Genomic DNA, 17,455 nt, shown 5'->3' with positions numbered 1-17,455 from the left:
GGTTGTAATAGTTCACTAAAACAAAACTAAAAACGAAAACTAAAATTTAAAATACATTGCAGTTAAAACTCAAACTAATAAAAACTAGAAAAGAAAACAAAAACGATAAGTAAACTAAAACTGTATATTGTGTTCACAAAACTAACTGAAACTAACTAAAATGATAGACAAAATTCCATCAGTTATAGTTTTTGACAATATTAATAGACTTTAGGATTTAAATTAATCCGACACATTTTCCCAACCAATTTTACGACAGTTTAAGGCAGTTGTCAGTGCCGCACAGCACTATCATAGCGGTGTACAGGGACATGCTTGTTTACTGCACTGACTGGCTGTGCTCTGTGCTGCGACGACATGTAGTGGAGCAATGAATTAGAGCATCTGTAATAGTTTAATTGTTACAGAGTCCAAGTTTTTAATTATTGAAGCTCATATTATATTGTTTTTTTTAATTTATGTTAATATTATTTTTATGTAATTTATGTCAACATTTTTTAATATAATTTATGTTTATATTTTTCAAACTAAGTTTATATTATTTTCTTGGGTTTAAGGCAGCAGCCAACATTTCGGTATCAGCATTGACTGAGCAGTGAGCACTATGTTGGACTTGAAAATAAACAGTATGACAAAATATTTACTCTGACCTTTTTGGATCCTGCACCTGGTTAATAAGGTATGAAAAAACTAAAACTAAACTAATACTAAGCCTTGTTGCAAAAATCTAAACTAAATAAAAACTAGAATGCCTGCTCTAAAACTAATTAAAACTAAACTACAATGGAAAATAAAATGTCAAACTAACTAAAACTAAGCTATAATGACAAATCCAAAACTATTATAACCTTGCATGGAACAGAGACATGACATGGTAGCATGTGACAATGAAAACTGTTCCACTTAGCTTAGCTTGTGTTGGACTTGAAGATGCACCTGCAAAAGATGATGTGTGGTTTTGTGGCACTTGCTCAAAGTGAACTGTTTTCAACTTAACTTATTGTAACTGGTACAGTTACAGTCTTTGGAATGACAATGTAACTCTACAACTTTGTAAACACTGTTTGCACAACTATTCAGAATTATTAATTTGTTCCTGTTATGCTACTGTTAGCAATCCATTTCTGTCAAATTGAAATGTTGTTTGATAAGCATTGGCTATGGATAGGGATGGGTACCTTTCACATTTGAAACGATACGGTACCGATGCCCGGTACCCGGCAATCGGTACTGGTACTCCACGGTACCAATTTTCGGTACTTTTTTGTGTTTATGTGGTAAAAAATATCAGTTTGTTCAATGATAAAATATATATTTTTTACAATTTAACAAATATATTCTTCAATATATAACCTTGAAATGCTGTGTTCATGTCCACTATGGAAAATCACCTACTCTTCCACTCCCCCACAGTCACAAGGATGCATTTAGGTACCTAAACATGGTACCTTTTGATTTTACATGAATCGATACCCGGTACTTTTGACAGAATTCGGTCGGTACCTAAAAAAGTACCTAATTCGGTACCCATCCCTAGCTATGGAATGACATTCTGTTTGTTTACCAAAAAAATTTAATGACACACTGTAATGAATTTGCTTAGTCTTTATTTAAGGATTTCATGGTATCAACAATAAAAATTCATATCAGAATTGGAAGACTTGTTTTTTTTCCTACCGTAATACATATTAAATGAGACATTACAAAACAAGTTAGAAAAAAAGCCCCAGCTACATGACTTCTGAAATATTTACACAACATATACATTGTTAAGATAAGTGGCTATGAGAATCAAATTCACAGCACAACACTTGGACACATGTTAGTGAGAGCACAGCAAACGACAACAATTTTGTCCAGGAATGTGATTTCTTCTCCTTCACAGGGCAAAACCATTTCAATTGGGATTTTTGAGGACAGTATTTTGTATTTGTCCCTGACAGCACCGACGACCCTTTCCACGTGGATTCTCAGACTTGCAAGGGATCTTGTCTGTTCTATGTCCTTTGCATCCAACTGTCGCTGACCCCTTGTGAATGCTGGAGTCTTAACTTCCGCACACATCATACAAACACTCTCCTTAATGTCAAAACCTCGATCTGCTAGGACTAAGTCACCTGGCAGAAGTTGATCCAGAAACCCACAGTTCTCAGTTATTTTTTTGTCACTGGTGCGTCCACCCCACCCTTTTGAAATGAATGAAATAACTCCTTGAGGAGTTATGCCAATCAGATATTTAATTGTGTGGCTGTGCTTGTAGTGTGAAAATGTTTGTGCCCTAGCTAGCAGGTTGGATGGTCTTTTAATGAAAACCTTGAAACAGTCAATAATAGCTGCTACCTGTTTCCCAAATGTCTCAACAAACTGATGTGGCATGCTAACTTGTAAACTCTCTCTGTCTGGCCAATGCACCAAGGGAGCCAGGCGTGCATGGAGAACACTGATGGTCTCCTGAACTACAGCACTTACTGTTCCTCTGTGCACACCAAATAAATGAGCAATGTGCTGCAATGGAAGATCCAACCTAAGATGCATTAAAGTAATCAGTATCATCTGAAATGGAGAGAGCTTCCTCTTTCCCTGTGGCAGAAAAGGCACTACATGGCACAACAAAACATTTAATGTGTCGTAATTCACAAGTCCTGTGTAAAATTTTACTCTATTATCATCACACCTCAGAAACGCTGCTGTCATTTCTCTTTGGATTACCTTATGCTTCAAAATCCTGTTTTCTTCTAGGAGACGGTTGATTTCATCACACCTGCCCTGATATATCTCACAATGGTCATCAGGATGTGCCATAGCACTAACTTCTTGTGGTGTCCTGTTCTCCTCCTGTACCGAGTCGTTTTGTTTCTGATGAGAACCTTTCTCCATTTGCAGAGCTCCATCTCCCACCTGATGTTGTAGCAGCCCTCTCTCGTATTGTGTGCTTTTCTCCTCTCTGTCCACCAAACTGTCCTTTCTGAGTTCATCTGGCCTCTCTTTTTGCCTTTTGTTCCTCCTCAGCTGCCGTTCGAATCTGTCTTTGTTGTGTGCCTTCACCTCACTATGTCCCAGAAGCAGAGAAGGCGTCCAGTCAGGATGTGTCTCCTGCATTTCATAGGAGGGTTGCCCTGCAGTTACAGAAACCGAGGGATTTGATCAATTAATGCAGGTTCTAACATTAAACATGAAATCATTAGCTGTGTCCCAATTCAGGGGCTGCAGCCTACGGAGGCTGGATTTGTAGACCGATTACGTCACAGCGGTGCGTCGGAGGCTGTCCCAATACGGAGGCTGTCCCAATACGGAGGCTCCTCCAAATGCAGCCGACGAATCCGTCCTCCGTTTCGGGGGCCGCGAAGGACAGGTTCGGTGAATCCTTCATAGCCTCACATATCCCAAGATTCATTGCGCATAAACGCCGAACATGATGGACACGGCCGAACTCCAAAAGGAGTCCTGTTTTATTCAGATATGAAGGATTTCTGGCAACAACTATGTGATTGTATTTCTAAAACGTGAAAGAATATTTTTTTGTGTGTGAAAATGCTTTGTTTGGGCTCTTTTCAAGTAATATACTGAGGAAAAACAGTTCCTTATGAATCTTCTCATTGCTATATAAAAATATGTTCATAAATGTAAATTCTTTTGGGAAAAAAACTTACTTGGTGTTTATTTATTTTTATTTTTTACAGGGAATTCAAAAAAAGACATTAAATCATTTTAGCAGCTTGTATTTTATACGTTTTTTATTTATCATCCCCCCAGCACTCGATCAAATGTTGAAAATGTACGTTAGTGCCGTACTCTCATGTAAATGGTGGTTCTATACTCTATCAATAGAATAGAATAGAATAGAATAGAAAAGAATAGAAAATACTTTATTTATCCCCGAGGGGAAATTCAGGAGTCACAGTAGCATTTAAGAAAACAAAGGTAAGAAAGTGTATAAAAAGTGCAAAAAGGTCCACAAGAAAATAGATGAGGACAGCCCGTCCACCACTCGTCCACCACTCGTCCACCACTCTCCAGCCCAGCCAGCCTCCACCTCCACAGGGTCCAGGACTGAGCTTCTTCAGCAGTCTGTTGGAGTCTATTGGCTAGCTCGTCCATCCCACCGGAGATAGATCCCACGTTCCCAACAACGATGGATGGAAGGACAGGTCCACGTCGTCACCTCCCAGCTTACATCAGAGAACCAGAACGTCGTCCTCACCTCCTCCTCCTCAGCTCGAGGGAAATCATCAAGCCCTACACTAGTTAGCATTGACATGCTACAGGCTGCTAACAGCTAATTTCACATGTAAACAATGCAGCCATGGATACATGTAGGATCTCCAGACAAACACAGGAGAAAAGTAGTAAAAATATCACTGAAGACACAAAAAGTTTGGTGTCCATGACCAACAATGAACCATACAAAGTAATGATCCACTCAAAATACAAAGATGACGAAAAAGAGACGAAAAAATTACAAGAAACAGACAAAGAAGAGAGAGCTGCTGCAACAGGCAGCTACTTGGGCAGCGCCTAGCAATAGGGATAATAATAATAATAATAATAATAATAATAATAATAATAATGCAAAGTAATAAAAAGATAGTGAAAATCATCCTGTTTAAATGTGAGGTTTTTGTTTACGTGTGTTTAAAGGTAATGTAAGCCTGACAGGTGAGGGCGGCGCTGTGTGACGTCGAGGGTGACAAACAGGAAATGCTTCATAGACCAGACCGTCTCAATTCAGTTCGGCCTTTGCGGTCTACACAGGCTACCAAGGCTGGGTCCTCCGAAGGCTACAGCCTCCGTAGGCTGCAGCCCCTGAATTGGGACACAGCTATTGAGATTTCTTGACGATTCCAGAAAAACCATGGACTCCAAAAAGGCCTGGACAAACCGAGTAACGTTCTGGCACCAAGTATCTTTCTCAATCAAATACACGCTCATCGACAAGGACAAAACTAGCCAAAGTTGTAAAAAGAAAACAACAAATAACTCACCTGATTGAAAATGAAGAGAGCACACTCTCATATGTCCAGGAATCCGATTAAATGTGATGTCTTTCCTTCGCACTGCTGTTACCCACGCCATTCTTCGTCTTTTTGTTATGTCCTCAACTTGCGGTCCTTCGTTTTTTTTCCATTTGGGAAAGGAGAAAAAGCGGAGGCCTTTATCCGTCCTGTTACCGGATCTGTCATGCGATCGGCTGTGACAACTTTTAACACAACAATACTGTCCGACCATGGCTTTTTGTCAGTTGCTTCACCTTGATATTTCAGCAGAAAGCGAGAATTGTTTACGCGCGCGATCCTCCAAAGATGGCACCCACGATCCCACGATGCACAGCGGCATGACGTACCGTCACATAAATTATGATAAAGATTTCTGTTAAAAAAAACCCCACGGTATATTATTTAACTAGTCTTCACCTATTATCCAGTCTTAAAAATTAGTCATAACTAATAGTATTCTGATAGATTTGGCGCAGTTCTCTGTCTGGACGTAGTTTTCTGGCTCCAATTCATTCTGAACCGGATCTCATGCTCTGCGGTCTCTGTGTAATGCAGTCACTGACGTAAACCAATACACCGCAGCGCTTCTGCAGTCAAAATACGCTCGCATCCTCCGTGTTGGTAAAAGAAATCCCCCTAAAGAAACAACAAAAAAAAATCTTTTAATTTTTTTTTTTAATTTCTTTTTATTTTGTTTTCTAATTTATCGTAGTTTGTATGGATGTATATATTTTCCATTGCCAACAGGAAGTCTCAGTCCTAAGTCCTACCTCCGCCCCGCCCCATCAGTGAGGCTTTCCTGTCTTTAAAGACCACCCGGGGCCCAGGCAGCATGGTTTCCCTGTGCTCCAGGCGTCCGCCGACACCTGTGGATAAGTAGCTGCAGCGGCTCATCACGGAAACTCAACCTCCGACTGTGACCATGGCCGGGACTGGTTTCTGCGACTCCAAGCCACTGCTGGACTTACACAAGAAGGTGAACTGCAGCTCATATAGAGATTTAGATACGGAGTGCCCCTCTTTTGTTTTGTTAGAGCTCTTATTTCTTTCAGGGAATGTCAGAAAATATTTTAAATTCCGCCTTTTTTCTTCTTTTAAAACTAACTCTTTGTTGGATCCTGGTGAAATTTTTATGTGTCTCTTGTTACTGATATTGGATGAATTATTTTTTGTGTAAGTAATGTTCTGCTTTAGTGTTGTGTATTTAGAGACGTGCATTCACCTGGTGTGGCTCCAGGTGTCAGGGAGTCCCTGATTAGTCTGAGGCTTGGTGCTTTGATGACAAGTGAACAGTTGTTTGAGTTGATAAATGTTGCAGCACTCTGCAGAGTATAAACCGAGGCCAAGCAGCCTCAGTTAAAAAATGCTTTGTTTATGTTTTGAATGTCACTTCTGTAGTTGAAAGAACCTTTTTTGTCTTACAGGCGGATGAGAGACGAGTTCCCTTGAGAACTTTGGCTAATGCCTGTGGACCAATAGATCGCTGGCAGGCCACAGAAGTGGAGGAATCCAGGATGACTTCTGTCAAAATGGAGACAGACTGCAGATGGGTATGCCCTCTGTCCTTTTTCAAATCTTTCAAATTATTCAAACTTTTAATAGAGCTGTCAGAGATTAAATTATTGACTAAATCACAGGGTAGCTGTGGGTCAATTCCGATGAACCATGATTTAATATCATTCATTTTAATCTATAGTAATCATGTTTCATTTAGCATGAGCAAACAGATGCAACAAAGAAGGAAATATTATTGCACCCAACATGTTTTTTTTAACACCTTTAACAGTTCGTGTTAAGAAAAACCTTTGTGCTTCTTAATGGAGCCTTCTTCAATGCATCCTGAGAAGGAACTTGCTATACCTTTGTAAAGCTTGTGTCCTTGATGATATTAATGGATCTTTGTTGTTATCCACTTGACAATTGAATCAACTTGTCTGAGGGTGTTTTTTCAGAAGCTGAGTGACTCATTAGCCAAAGAGCTAGCAGAAAAAAAGTTCCTTCTTGCTGAGTGTGCATGATGCTTTATGTTGGTCAACAATTTTGTCTTCTGTACTCAAATCTACATGCACTAACAGCCCAAAATGTGTTGCCAGAGACATTTCAGTGATTTTGAGTCATTCTGTGCAGCAGATGAGTTAATTGTGTTAAAATTGGGTGTCCTGATTGATGACCAGCTGACCTTTAAGGTTCATGTGGCCTTGATTGCTCGATCTTGTGGATATTCCTTCTATACCATCAGGAGGATCAGACCCTACCTGACACAACAGGCCACACAGCTTCTGGTACAGGCCCTTGGGATTTCATGCATTGACTCCTGTAGCTCTCTTCTCACAGGCCTCCCTGCATGTAAATTCAAACCTCTGCAGATTACCCAAAATGCAGCAGCACGTCTGGTTTTTAACCAGCCCAATACAGCACGTCACCTCACTGTTCATCTCTCTTCCACGGCTTCCAGTGGAAGCTCCAATCAAATCAGAGCTCTTCTTCTGGCTTACAAAACATTAACAAGAATGGCTCCTGCCTACCTGGGGTCCCTCATCCAGGTCTACACTCCTTCTCGCCCCCTACGCTCTGCTTGTGAACGACGCCTGGTGCTCCCAGCCCAGCTCTAAATCTCTAGCTAGACTCTTCTCCTCTGTTGTGCCCAAATGGTAGAATGAATTACCTAACTCTATCTGGCTCATCTGTTCAGAGAAAACTTAGGCCCTTAAACTGACCCTTCTTCTCTTTGTCCTCAGGGGTAGAATGAGTCAGAAGTTCTTAGCAAGGTTGTAATAGTTCACTAAAACAAAACTAAAAACAAAAACTAAAATTTAAAAAACATTGCAGTTAAAACTCAAACTAATAAAAACTAGAAAAGAAAACAAAAACGATAAGTAAACTAAAACTGTATATTGTGTTCACAAAACTAAATGAAACTAACTAAAATGATAGACAAAATTCCATCAGTTATAGTTTCTGACAATATTAATAGACTTTAGGGTTTTAAATTAATCCGACACATTTGCCCAACCAATTTACGACAGTTTAAGGCAGTGCCGCACAGCACTATCATAGCGGCGTACAGGGACAAGCTTGTTTACTGCACTGACTGGCTGTGTGCTGTGCTGTGACCAAACGTAGTGGAGCAATGAATCAGAGCATCTGTAATAGTTTAATTGTTACAGAGTCCAAGTTTTTATTTATTGAAGATCATATTATATTGTTTTTTTTAATAATCTATGTTAATATTATTTTTATGTAATTTATGTCAATTTTTTTTAATATAATTTATGCTTATATTTTTTATACTAAGTTTATATTATTTTCATGTGTTTAAGGCAGCAGCCAACATTTCGGTATCAGCATTGACTGAGCAGTGAGCACTATGTTGGACTTGAAAATAAACAGTATGACAAAATATTTACTCTGACCTTTTTGAATCCTGCTCCTGGTTAATAAGGTATGAAAAAACTAAAACTAAATTAAAACTAAACCTTGTTGCAAAAATCAAAACTACATAAAAACTAGAATGCCCGCTCTAACACTAATTAAAACTAAACTGTAATGGAAAATAAAATGTCAAAACTAACTAAAACTAAACTATAATGACAAATCCAAAACTATTATAACCTTGGTTCTTAGTGAATTTTCAGCACTGATTATTGAATGTTGTTGAAAGCTGAACTATATTGTTGCAGTGATTAATTGTGGTTAGTTACAGCTACATTATTTTACATAGGAAAAAATCTTCTTGCATTTAATAGCAGCATCTGCAGCCAAATAACTGATAGCACTTTTTCGCACTGACTAAGGTTTTCCCTTCTGTCTAAGTTCTTTATTGTGTTGGACAAAAGTTTCTGCTGAATAAAACTGTAGAACTTTAGACAATTTTGGTTCAGATTTATCCTAATAATGGGATTAACCGTTAATGCGTTAATTCTTCCAGCCCTAATTATTAATCATGTATGACAACTTGGTGGCAACTTGTGCTGAGAGGCCACGATGAGAGCAGGACTGAAGCTTTCTGTCAGCAGTCTTGTTCTACTCTGCAGACTTATTGGGTTAAAGCATCGGCTGTTGCACTAACATTGAATTGTTCATTGTCTGCTTAAAGGAAAGGTGTTTATCAACCCAGATAGACAAAGCCATTCTCCTGAGGTTCCACGACGATGGTCAGACATGTTCATCTGGTAAAGTCACCATTTCCAATTGATTTTATTTAACCAGGCTGGTCCCATTGAGATTAAAAACCTCTTTATCAAGTGAGACTTTGCTTAGACAGGGAGCAGCCGTAGAAACATCAAGCTACAGACACACACACACACACACACACACACACACACACACACACACACACACACACACACACACACACACACACACACACACACAAAAAAAACACAAAGAGAGACAAAGCCCAGTCAACAAAACACAAGATAACAAAACTCTGGGTCATTCTGGGAATCAGTTATTCAAACTAAAGCTAAAACATCAACATCTTATACAATCTGTTTCCATGTCATTCTAGTGATTTTCACATTTCCTTTGTCACTAGACTCAAATAAATGGACTTCATGTGGAGATAAAGACCCTCATTTATCAATCTTGCGTGGGAAATGGCGCAGATCTGGGTGTAAAAAACAATTTACGGCAACGTTCACGTCTGATTTATAAAACGTGCGTACCGGGGCCAATCACGGCTTACGCCTGATCAGCTGTTGATAAATGTAGCGGCTGAAAACAATCATAATTTACATAACACGCCCCTAAATATTCAAGGTTCAGCTGGCAGAACCCACGGAATTTACGACACGAAGGGACGCATTACGGGGAAAAAGGAATGCTTGTAATCGACAACCCCATTGCAACAGAGGTAGAGAGAGGGCAAAACCGCATTGTTTGGCAGTCAGAAAAGTAGAACGAATCAGGAAAAACTCACCTGCAAGGAAATCACCGGAGTGATTCAGCAGCCTGGATGTTACAAACTAAAATACAGCAGAGTTTTGAACATTTAATTTACACATCTTAATTTATGCCTTGATTAATTAATCCGTGATGTCTGACTGTTAGAAGCCACAATATTATTAATTGTTTCCATTTAGGTCAAGAAACGTGGAAGGTTAGCTTTTAAAAATGTGTTTGAGCTCTGAAAGAAGCTACAGACTCCAGCCTGAACCTGTGACAGACTGAGGAGGGAGTGGAGCTGAAGTGTGTCCATCGTGCGCAATTATGCACCGGTAGAGTTTATGATTATTCCTTCCATGAGACGAGCACATAGGTTGTGATCTCAAGTAATTGAACATCTTTTGTTATGAAATAGTCACTTTTTCGCACACACAGTTCACGTTTACATGATAATATTGTGAGGGGTGAAATAATTATCTTTACAGTAAATCCTGTAATGCAGCTTCCTTAAAAAATCTGTGCTAAAAGTTTCATTCAGCGTCCTCTGAATGTTCTCTGTGGATACTTTATCGTGGACATTTTAGTGTATTACAAAACTGAAAACAGCCTCTCTATTTTCATTTTATTAAGTAAACTGATAGAGGAAATAGATTTTTATGGGGAGATATCAACTGCTCGCGCTTTGGCGGAAGAAGAGTGAACTGTTAAAAACTATGGAAGCGTATTGCTGCCAAAACTAAAATGACATTGCAATCATGAAAATGAAAATGCAATACACTAAATGCATTTTCAATTCAAGATTAAAGGTGCATTATTTGCGTCAAAATGAGAATTAAATGTCAAATATACCATTATCATTTTCATTTTCATCTTCAAGACTGCAAACTGTGTGACATAATTCAAATTAAAATGAAAAAGGGTGTTTGCATTTTAATTTTCATGAAATGGTCCAGTATATTAATGACATAATTCAAATGCAAGCATGAAAATTAAAATTTAATACTGACTTTACATTTACATTTCAGGATCAAAGGTGTATTATTTGCATCAAAATGAAAATGAAATGTCAAATATACCATTTTCTTTTTCATCTTCAAGACTGCAAACTGTGTGACATAATTCAAATTAAAATGAAAAAGGGTGTTTGCATTTTAATTTTCATGAAATGGTCCAGTATATTCATGACATAATTCAAATGCAAATGCAAACATGAAAATTCAAATGCAATACTGACTTTACATTTACATTTCAGGATCAAGGGTGCATTTAGTGTGACAAAACTCAAATGAAAATTCAAATGTCACCGTGGTTGTACATCATATTCAACACTAGGGGGCAGTGTGTACAAATGGCACTGTCATCAAGTAGCCTACCAAAAGAGGAGAAATGGAAGCGCCAAGTTCTACCGCGAGCGGAAAGAGGACAGGCAGAGAGATGGCAAGCCAGCAGCAAAATTTACAACCACGGAGTCATTTGAATTTTCATTTGAGTTTTGTCACACTTAGCGCACCTTTGATCCTGAAATGTAAAAGTAAAGTCAGTATTAAATTTTCATTTTCATGTTTGCATTTGCATTTGAATTATGTCATGAATAAACTGGACTATTTCATGAAAATTAAAATGCAAACACCCTTTTTCATTTTAATTTGAATTATGTCACACAGTTTGCAGTCTTGAAGATGAAAATGAAAATGATAATGGTATATTTGACATTTAATTCTCATTTTGCACCTTTAATCTTGAATTGAAAATACATTTAGTGTATTGCATTTTCATTTTCATGATTGCAATGTCATTTTAGTTTTGGCAGCAATACGCTTCCATAAAAAACATCCACAGACGGTTTTCCCTCACCACACCCCGCTGCCCTCTGACATGAAACTTGCGTACACAAACTCAGACCTGGCGTGGGATTTGACTGTACCTGACGCCCACGTTCAGATTGATAAATGCCGATCTGTGCGAGGAAAGGAGCGTACACCCATTTTTCAGGCGTACACGTTTGATAAATGAGGGCCAATGTGTGTATTGTAACATGTCTTTGCTCTGATTTCCACCGTACCATCACCTGCAGCAGGCTGCATAGAGGAGCCTGTGCTTCTTCATCCTCTTGGTCTACAGAGTTTTCACAGCCTGCAGGCGCTGGTGCCCAGCCTGCTGCGCCACGAGGTGGAGGTGGCGCTGGAGAAGTTGAACCTCATATGGGATCGTACATTAGCCTGGGACACTTTCTTAGAAATGATGGTGAGCTTATTTTCATTGACCCAAACCCTTCTGACTGTAGCTCTTTAAATGATAAGTACACGTCTCCTTTGTGCTCTTGTTTTGACACAGAGAACTCAAACTGAAAACTCATTCCCTAATGCCGACTTACCTCGGCATTTCACTAATGCCACCCGTGCCGTTCTGGTAGACTGGCTCATTCAAGTTCATGTAAGTCTCTATGTAAATATTGGTTTCTGCTTAAAAAAAGAATTATATATTTCAGATGGTGTGAGGTGGAGGCTGTAAATTAGAGACATCTCTGGTTTTAGAGAAAGATGCAGAACAGAAATAATAGAAATGTTTGAATTAGAGAGGTCAAAGGATGGAAAGTAGTTATCTGGCAGAGAGAGACAGGATTAGCACAGAGCGTTGTGTGGTGTTTAAATACGGGTGCATCTCACAGTATTAGTGGCCATATTTGCATATTAAATTATAACAATTTTTACAGCATATAAAGAAGCTTTCTAATAAACATGCACCCCTAAAGCTAAAAGATTAAAACTGGATGTTTATTGAGGCTTCACACAAGGTTATTTATGGAGGCTGAGAAGTGCAAACCAAAAATAACCGAGTTTGAAACACTTTTACAAAGCTTAAACTAACGTTTTACAAAACATTTTTGCAATTTAAGAAAAACTAAGGGCCAATCCCAATTGTCTTTCTTACCCCTTACCCCTCTTAAGTGATAATAAACTGATGTCAGATTGGGGTGATAAACTCACAGCAAACAGACACCACCACGATGCACTGCATCACTACCGTGACTGCTTCTAAGACATGAAAAGCAAACATTAAGCAAATGTTTCTGGGTTCAGGAGCTATCTTATGTTGCTTTTAGATACCACAACATCACCTTTCATAGATTGTGTGGCTGATGCTGCTCCTGAATGCAGCTTATCTGTCCAATCACTCATGAAACGCAGCCCATCAAAGTGAAGTCTGTCCACTGAAAACCTGTCTCCCCAGTCTGACATTGGTTTAGCTATTTTTAGCTGTAGCTACCACTATAGCAGCTTTAGCTAGATTGTTATTACGAGCAATTTAAAAATACAACCAACAATTCAAAACATGGCTAATATTTATATGGCGTAGCAAAGGATCGGATATTAGATAAAAAATGTTGATATTACGAGAAATTTGTCATACTTCTTGGTTTCAAGTGAGGTCTCAGTTTGTCGTCATTTCAAAGGCTGTGTCGGCCTTTCCCTTGATAGTATGAAGAATTGGGAGTCACTTCACTAGATGTGCAAGCACAAAAATGAGGGCTAAAGGGTAGAACTGGGATTGGCCCTAAATTTCTTTAGCAAACACTTTTACAAGCATTGAGACAAATTTGCAAATGTCAAAATTTAAACAGAAGGGTTATGTACCCATTGATCACCTGAGGGGTCTGCCAGTTTGAGTTGATGGAAGGTGAGAAGAATAGACAGGGTGGCATGACATTTACAGAGTTTATACAAGTTTTTAAAAAGCTACAGTGGATTATCTTTTTTCTGTTTTGTGGAACCCACTTTTGCCAAAAATTGCAGTTTTGCTCTTTGTTTGAACGGTCTCTGGGATTATAAAAAGAAGTGACGGAAACAGAAGGGCCAGATCTGTAGATTGTTGCCCAAACTGTTGCACATTTTACAACGTCCCCTCGGCACTTGGTCCGTCCGTTTACTTTGTTATATAAAAATCCCAGAGACCATCCACATGAAAAGCAAAACTCTGTTGTCTTTTTTTTGGCAAAAGTGGGTTCCATAAAACAGACAAAACATAATCCACTGTGCATTAACTTTTTTTATGGACTCTTATAAACTCTTTCAATCCTTGTCTTTCCTCAACACCTTCCATCAACACAAACTGATTGACTCCTCAGGTAATCACTTTTGGGTCATGTTCGGCACTTAGTGCATTCCCTTTTCATCAGAATTCAGACTTTGTAAATTTCTCTCAATGCTTGTAAAAGTGTTTTGCTGATTAAATCTATTTTTTATTATAAAATATTGTGTGATTTAAAAAAAAAAATTGTTAAGGTGTTTCAAACTTTGTAGCTTTGGTTTGCACTTCTCAGCCACCATAGTGAAGTACCCTAAGATGTTTCCAATCCACATATGCTACATTTATTCCCAACTAGGAGATAATGCACTTCCAGGAAGAGACCCTTTACCTGACCATTCACCTCATTAACCGCTCTCTGCGCGCCATCAAAGTGACCACGGCCAACCTGCAGCTCCTGGGCATGGTCTGCCTCTTCATTGCTGCAAAAAAGGAGGAGTGCCTTCTCCCTGAGGTACACAGGCTCAGGCCTCACTGCGCACACTTAAATGCAAGTTGTACTGGAGCTGCTTAATTGGGCGCATGTCTAGAGATTTATAAGTTCAGCACTAAAACCTGAGATGGAAAAAATTTGATCTTTAAGGCCCATTTAAGTCACATTGGAGATTAGAAATGTATCATGCGTCTTGTTTTTAACCTTAAAGCTCCAACTATTGAGTGACCCCATTAACCCCTTTCTGATGTTTTACAAAGAAAGGTGTGCCATTGTTGTGCATGTTCTGCAGGTGTCTGCACTGTGCTATTTGATGGACCACACCTACACAAAGCACCAGCTGCTGCGAATGGAGCGCAAAATCCTCTGTGGGCTGAAGTTTGACCTGTCCTACTGTTCCCCTCTGCATTTCCTCATCCTGCTGGCCTCTGTTGCTCGCTGCAGTGCTAAGGTCTTGGAGATATACGTTGTTGTTGTTGTTGTTGTTGTTTCTTGTCTTTAACTCAGCACAACCGTGAATGAGACAGTTTTCCATTGTTTTTGGATCTTAAGTGTAGTGTATGCCACCAGGTGGTGTGGATGGCCCGTTACCTGCTGGAGCTATCTCTGCTTGAAGGCCAATGTGTGGTGTTTCTCCCTGTGCAGTTGGCTGGAGCAGCTCTCTGCTTGTCCCGCCAAGTTTTACAGGAGCCCCCAACACCAGAGGGGGAAGCCGCCTGGTGTGTGGCAGCTAGCGTCAATGTTGGCAGGTATGTTGGGCTCTGAAGATGAATTACTGTTATCCACAGCCCCTAGAGAGAAGTGTTTACAAGCTCAGTGGTCCTAACATTTTAAAGAAGCTCTTTTCAACATTTAGCCTTCTTGTCTAATTGATTTTTGTTCATGTTTTTCAGTGAGAGCACTCTGCTAAGGATCATGCACATTTTGTCCAGTGTTGCAGCAAAGGCTCAGCACCAAGAAACCTGTGCTACTTTTATCAAGTTTTCCTCCCCAGACACCATGCATGTCAGTCAACACCCAGGGTTAAATAATACTCCAGGTCTGTCAGGTTTATGCACGTGACCTCGATAACTGCCATGAACTTCTTTATACAAACTCCAAGGTTTATACACAAGACCAGTTTTCTTTTGGACTCCCTTCAGTCTTGACAATGAATGTAGATGCTGAAGATCCCAAAGACTTTCTGTGAAGGAATGGGTGAGGAATGGTGGAATGGGTGCAAACACAGACAGAGGTGTGTCTGGATTATGCATCAGTGGTTTACTCAGTGGTAAACATGTTTTATGGTCTTATCTTGCAGCTGATTTTGAAAATATTGGAATTCTATTGATGTCTTTGTCTGGATGGTTTTGGAGAGGATGTGGGCTGTCTACAGAGTTATTAAATTTTAATGTAAAATAAAGTGTCTGCTGCAAAATGTTGGTTTAAGCTCTTCTTTTATACATTGTCATGTTTTCTACCAGACCAGTAGGTTGGCATTTTGGATCTGCATGGCAGGAGAGATCCTCTCTGGATGTATTGTGTAGACATACAGAAAGTGCGATTGTAAAATGTAACTGAGGATAATGATTGGCTCCTTTTCCTGTAAGCAGTTGCAGGGAGAATTTGTTTTTGTAGTAAAGTATTGTAAAAAAAAATTGCAGTTTTATTCAAGTATCAGCTTTTTTCTGCACCTTCAGGTGGATCGACTTGCCTGATATTGTTATTGTATACTTCTACTGTTGTTCTATCCAAAGGGCTTTTTCACTCAGCTCTTCCAATATTCTATCAAGTACAAATTCACACACTGATTGCATAGGCTGCTATATCTAATCCAATTCATTCACACTGACTGATTTGGGGTTCAGTTGGGGTTCAGTCACTCAAGGACACTTTAAAAAGTGATCACATTTCTTAATGATTACATTTTTGGGTTGGGTTAACAGGGCTTTCATACAGATCAGCTATTGCTCAGTGATATCTGTCTGTCTATCTATCTATCTAGGTTTAGTAGAAATTTTACTAGATATTGGAAATAAACATAGAAGTTTATTTTGGGGACTATATATATTAAACAAAATCTGAACATCTAACAGTGAATCAAGGTGAACACATACAATCCTGCTCACCATTATTGACACCCCTTATTTTTTTTTGCATAACCTCTACAAGATTTTCAGAAATAGAAACTTACCAAAGTTATGTCATCAGGATCTTTCAACTGGAGGTCCAAAGTAATTTAATAAAGGAAATTGTTTTTCAGCTTACATATTGTCATTTCAAAGAAAAAAGAAAAGAAAAAAACAGCATATACAGCAAAAATGGCACCCCTCTTTAATACTTGGTTGCACACCCTTTGGCAGCAATGACAGCTTCCAAACGTTTCTCGTAGCCATCTATAAGCTTCATGCACTGCTCAGCTGGTATTTTCTCCCACTCTTTCTTTGCACATTGCTCAAGCAAATTCTTCATTTTGTTTTTTCACCTTTGCATGCAAACACTTTTGTTTTTCATATTCCTAATACTATTTAACTTGTGCTACTTATGTTTTTATGTTTAACTATTGCACCAACAGACAAAGACAAATTCCTCACAATGGCCATCAATCTGATTCTGACCGAGGTGTTAACAACCTGTTCAGAAATCATAGATGCTTCCTCCTCATAGCCGAAAAGGACACCGACGATTCAACTTGAAATTAATGAACAGTTGAAAAGCAAGTACCCATGAGGGCATTAGGGTGCAGTTATGCTCATGGTATTGGTAACTTCTGCATTCCCGAAAACACTATTAATGCTATATAGTGCAAGTAAATATCATTGCTACACACAACACATTTTATACTAATTATTTTACAGACTGTTTCAGACCCTGAATTGTTATGCAGCTGAAATCTACATCAGGCAAAGACAGGAAACATGGATCAGTGATTAAAAAATATACAATGAAACATTTTTCAGCTTTTACTTTTGATTTGACAATTTTTTGTTCTATGTCTGATCAAAGATGGGAATAAAGTGTATTCTAAGACATCACATTCTTTCTCTTTTTGGAATGGCCACCGGACACACATGAC

The 17,455-nt window shown here is 38.9% G+C and overlaps 2 protein-coding genes across 4 annotated transcripts; one reads left to right on the top strand and one right to left on the bottom strand.

The window, feature by feature from the left end:
- Nucleotides 1-1,603: 1,603 nt before the first annotated feature.
- LOC141797427 (uncharacterized) lies at nucleotides 1,604-5,608 on the bottom strand. 2 transcript variants are annotated; one of them, XM_074678760.1, is made up of 3 exons: nucleotides 5,249-5,608; nucleotides 4,983-5,108; nucleotides 1,604-3,116 (listed from the first exon to the last, which is right to left on the bottom strand). In XM_074678760.1, the coding sequence occupies exons 2-3, from the start codon at nucleotides 5,071-5,073 to the stop codon at nucleotides 1,798-1,800; spliced, it is 1,410 nt and encodes a 469-aa protein (XP_074534861.1). In that variant the 5' UTR covers nucleotides 5,074-5,108; nucleotides 5,249-5,608; the 3' UTR covers nucleotides 1,604-1,797. The 2 variants fall into 2 exon arrangements, with proteins under 2 accessions (XP_074534861.1, XP_074534860.1); XM_074678759.1 differs by having other exon boundaries at nucleotides 4,983-5,608.
- A 181-nt stretch (nucleotides 5,609-5,789) lies between these two features.
- On the top strand, nucleotides 5,790-15,872 carry ccnp (cyclin P). 2 transcript variants are annotated; one of them, XM_074678762.1, is made up of 9 exons: nucleotides 5,790-5,970; nucleotides 6,419-6,544; nucleotides 9,091-9,166; nucleotides 11,959-12,125; nucleotides 12,216-12,314; nucleotides 14,266-14,421; nucleotides 14,693-14,851; nucleotides 14,971-15,149; nucleotides 15,294-15,872. In XM_074678762.1, the coding sequence occupies exons 1-9, from the start codon at nucleotides 5,917-5,919 to the stop codon at nucleotides 15,460-15,462; spliced, it is 1,185 nt and encodes a 394-aa protein (XP_074534863.1). In that variant the 5' UTR covers nucleotides 5,790-5,916; the 3' UTR covers nucleotides 15,463-15,872. The 2 variants fall into 2 exon arrangements, with proteins under 2 accessions (XP_074534863.1, XP_074534862.1); XM_074678761.1 differs by having other exon boundaries at nucleotides 5,791-5,970; nucleotides 11,956-12,125; nucleotides 15,294-15,867.
- The last annotated feature ends 1,583 nt before the right edge of the window (nucleotides 15,873-17,455 follow it).

Source organism: Halichoeres trimaculatus, unplaced genomic scaffold (assembly GCF_033239565.1).
Source record: "Halichoeres trimaculatus isolate MK-OKI-2021-1 unplaced genomic scaffold, fHalTri1.1 fHalTri1_scaffold_9, whole genome shotgun sequence".
Lineage (NCBI taxonomy): Eukaryota > Metazoa > Chordata > Actinopteri > Labriformes > Labridae > Halichoeres > Halichoeres trimaculatus.
Note: the sequence above shows the minus strand (reverse complement) of the source record. Positions and strands in the feature narration are given on the sequence as shown.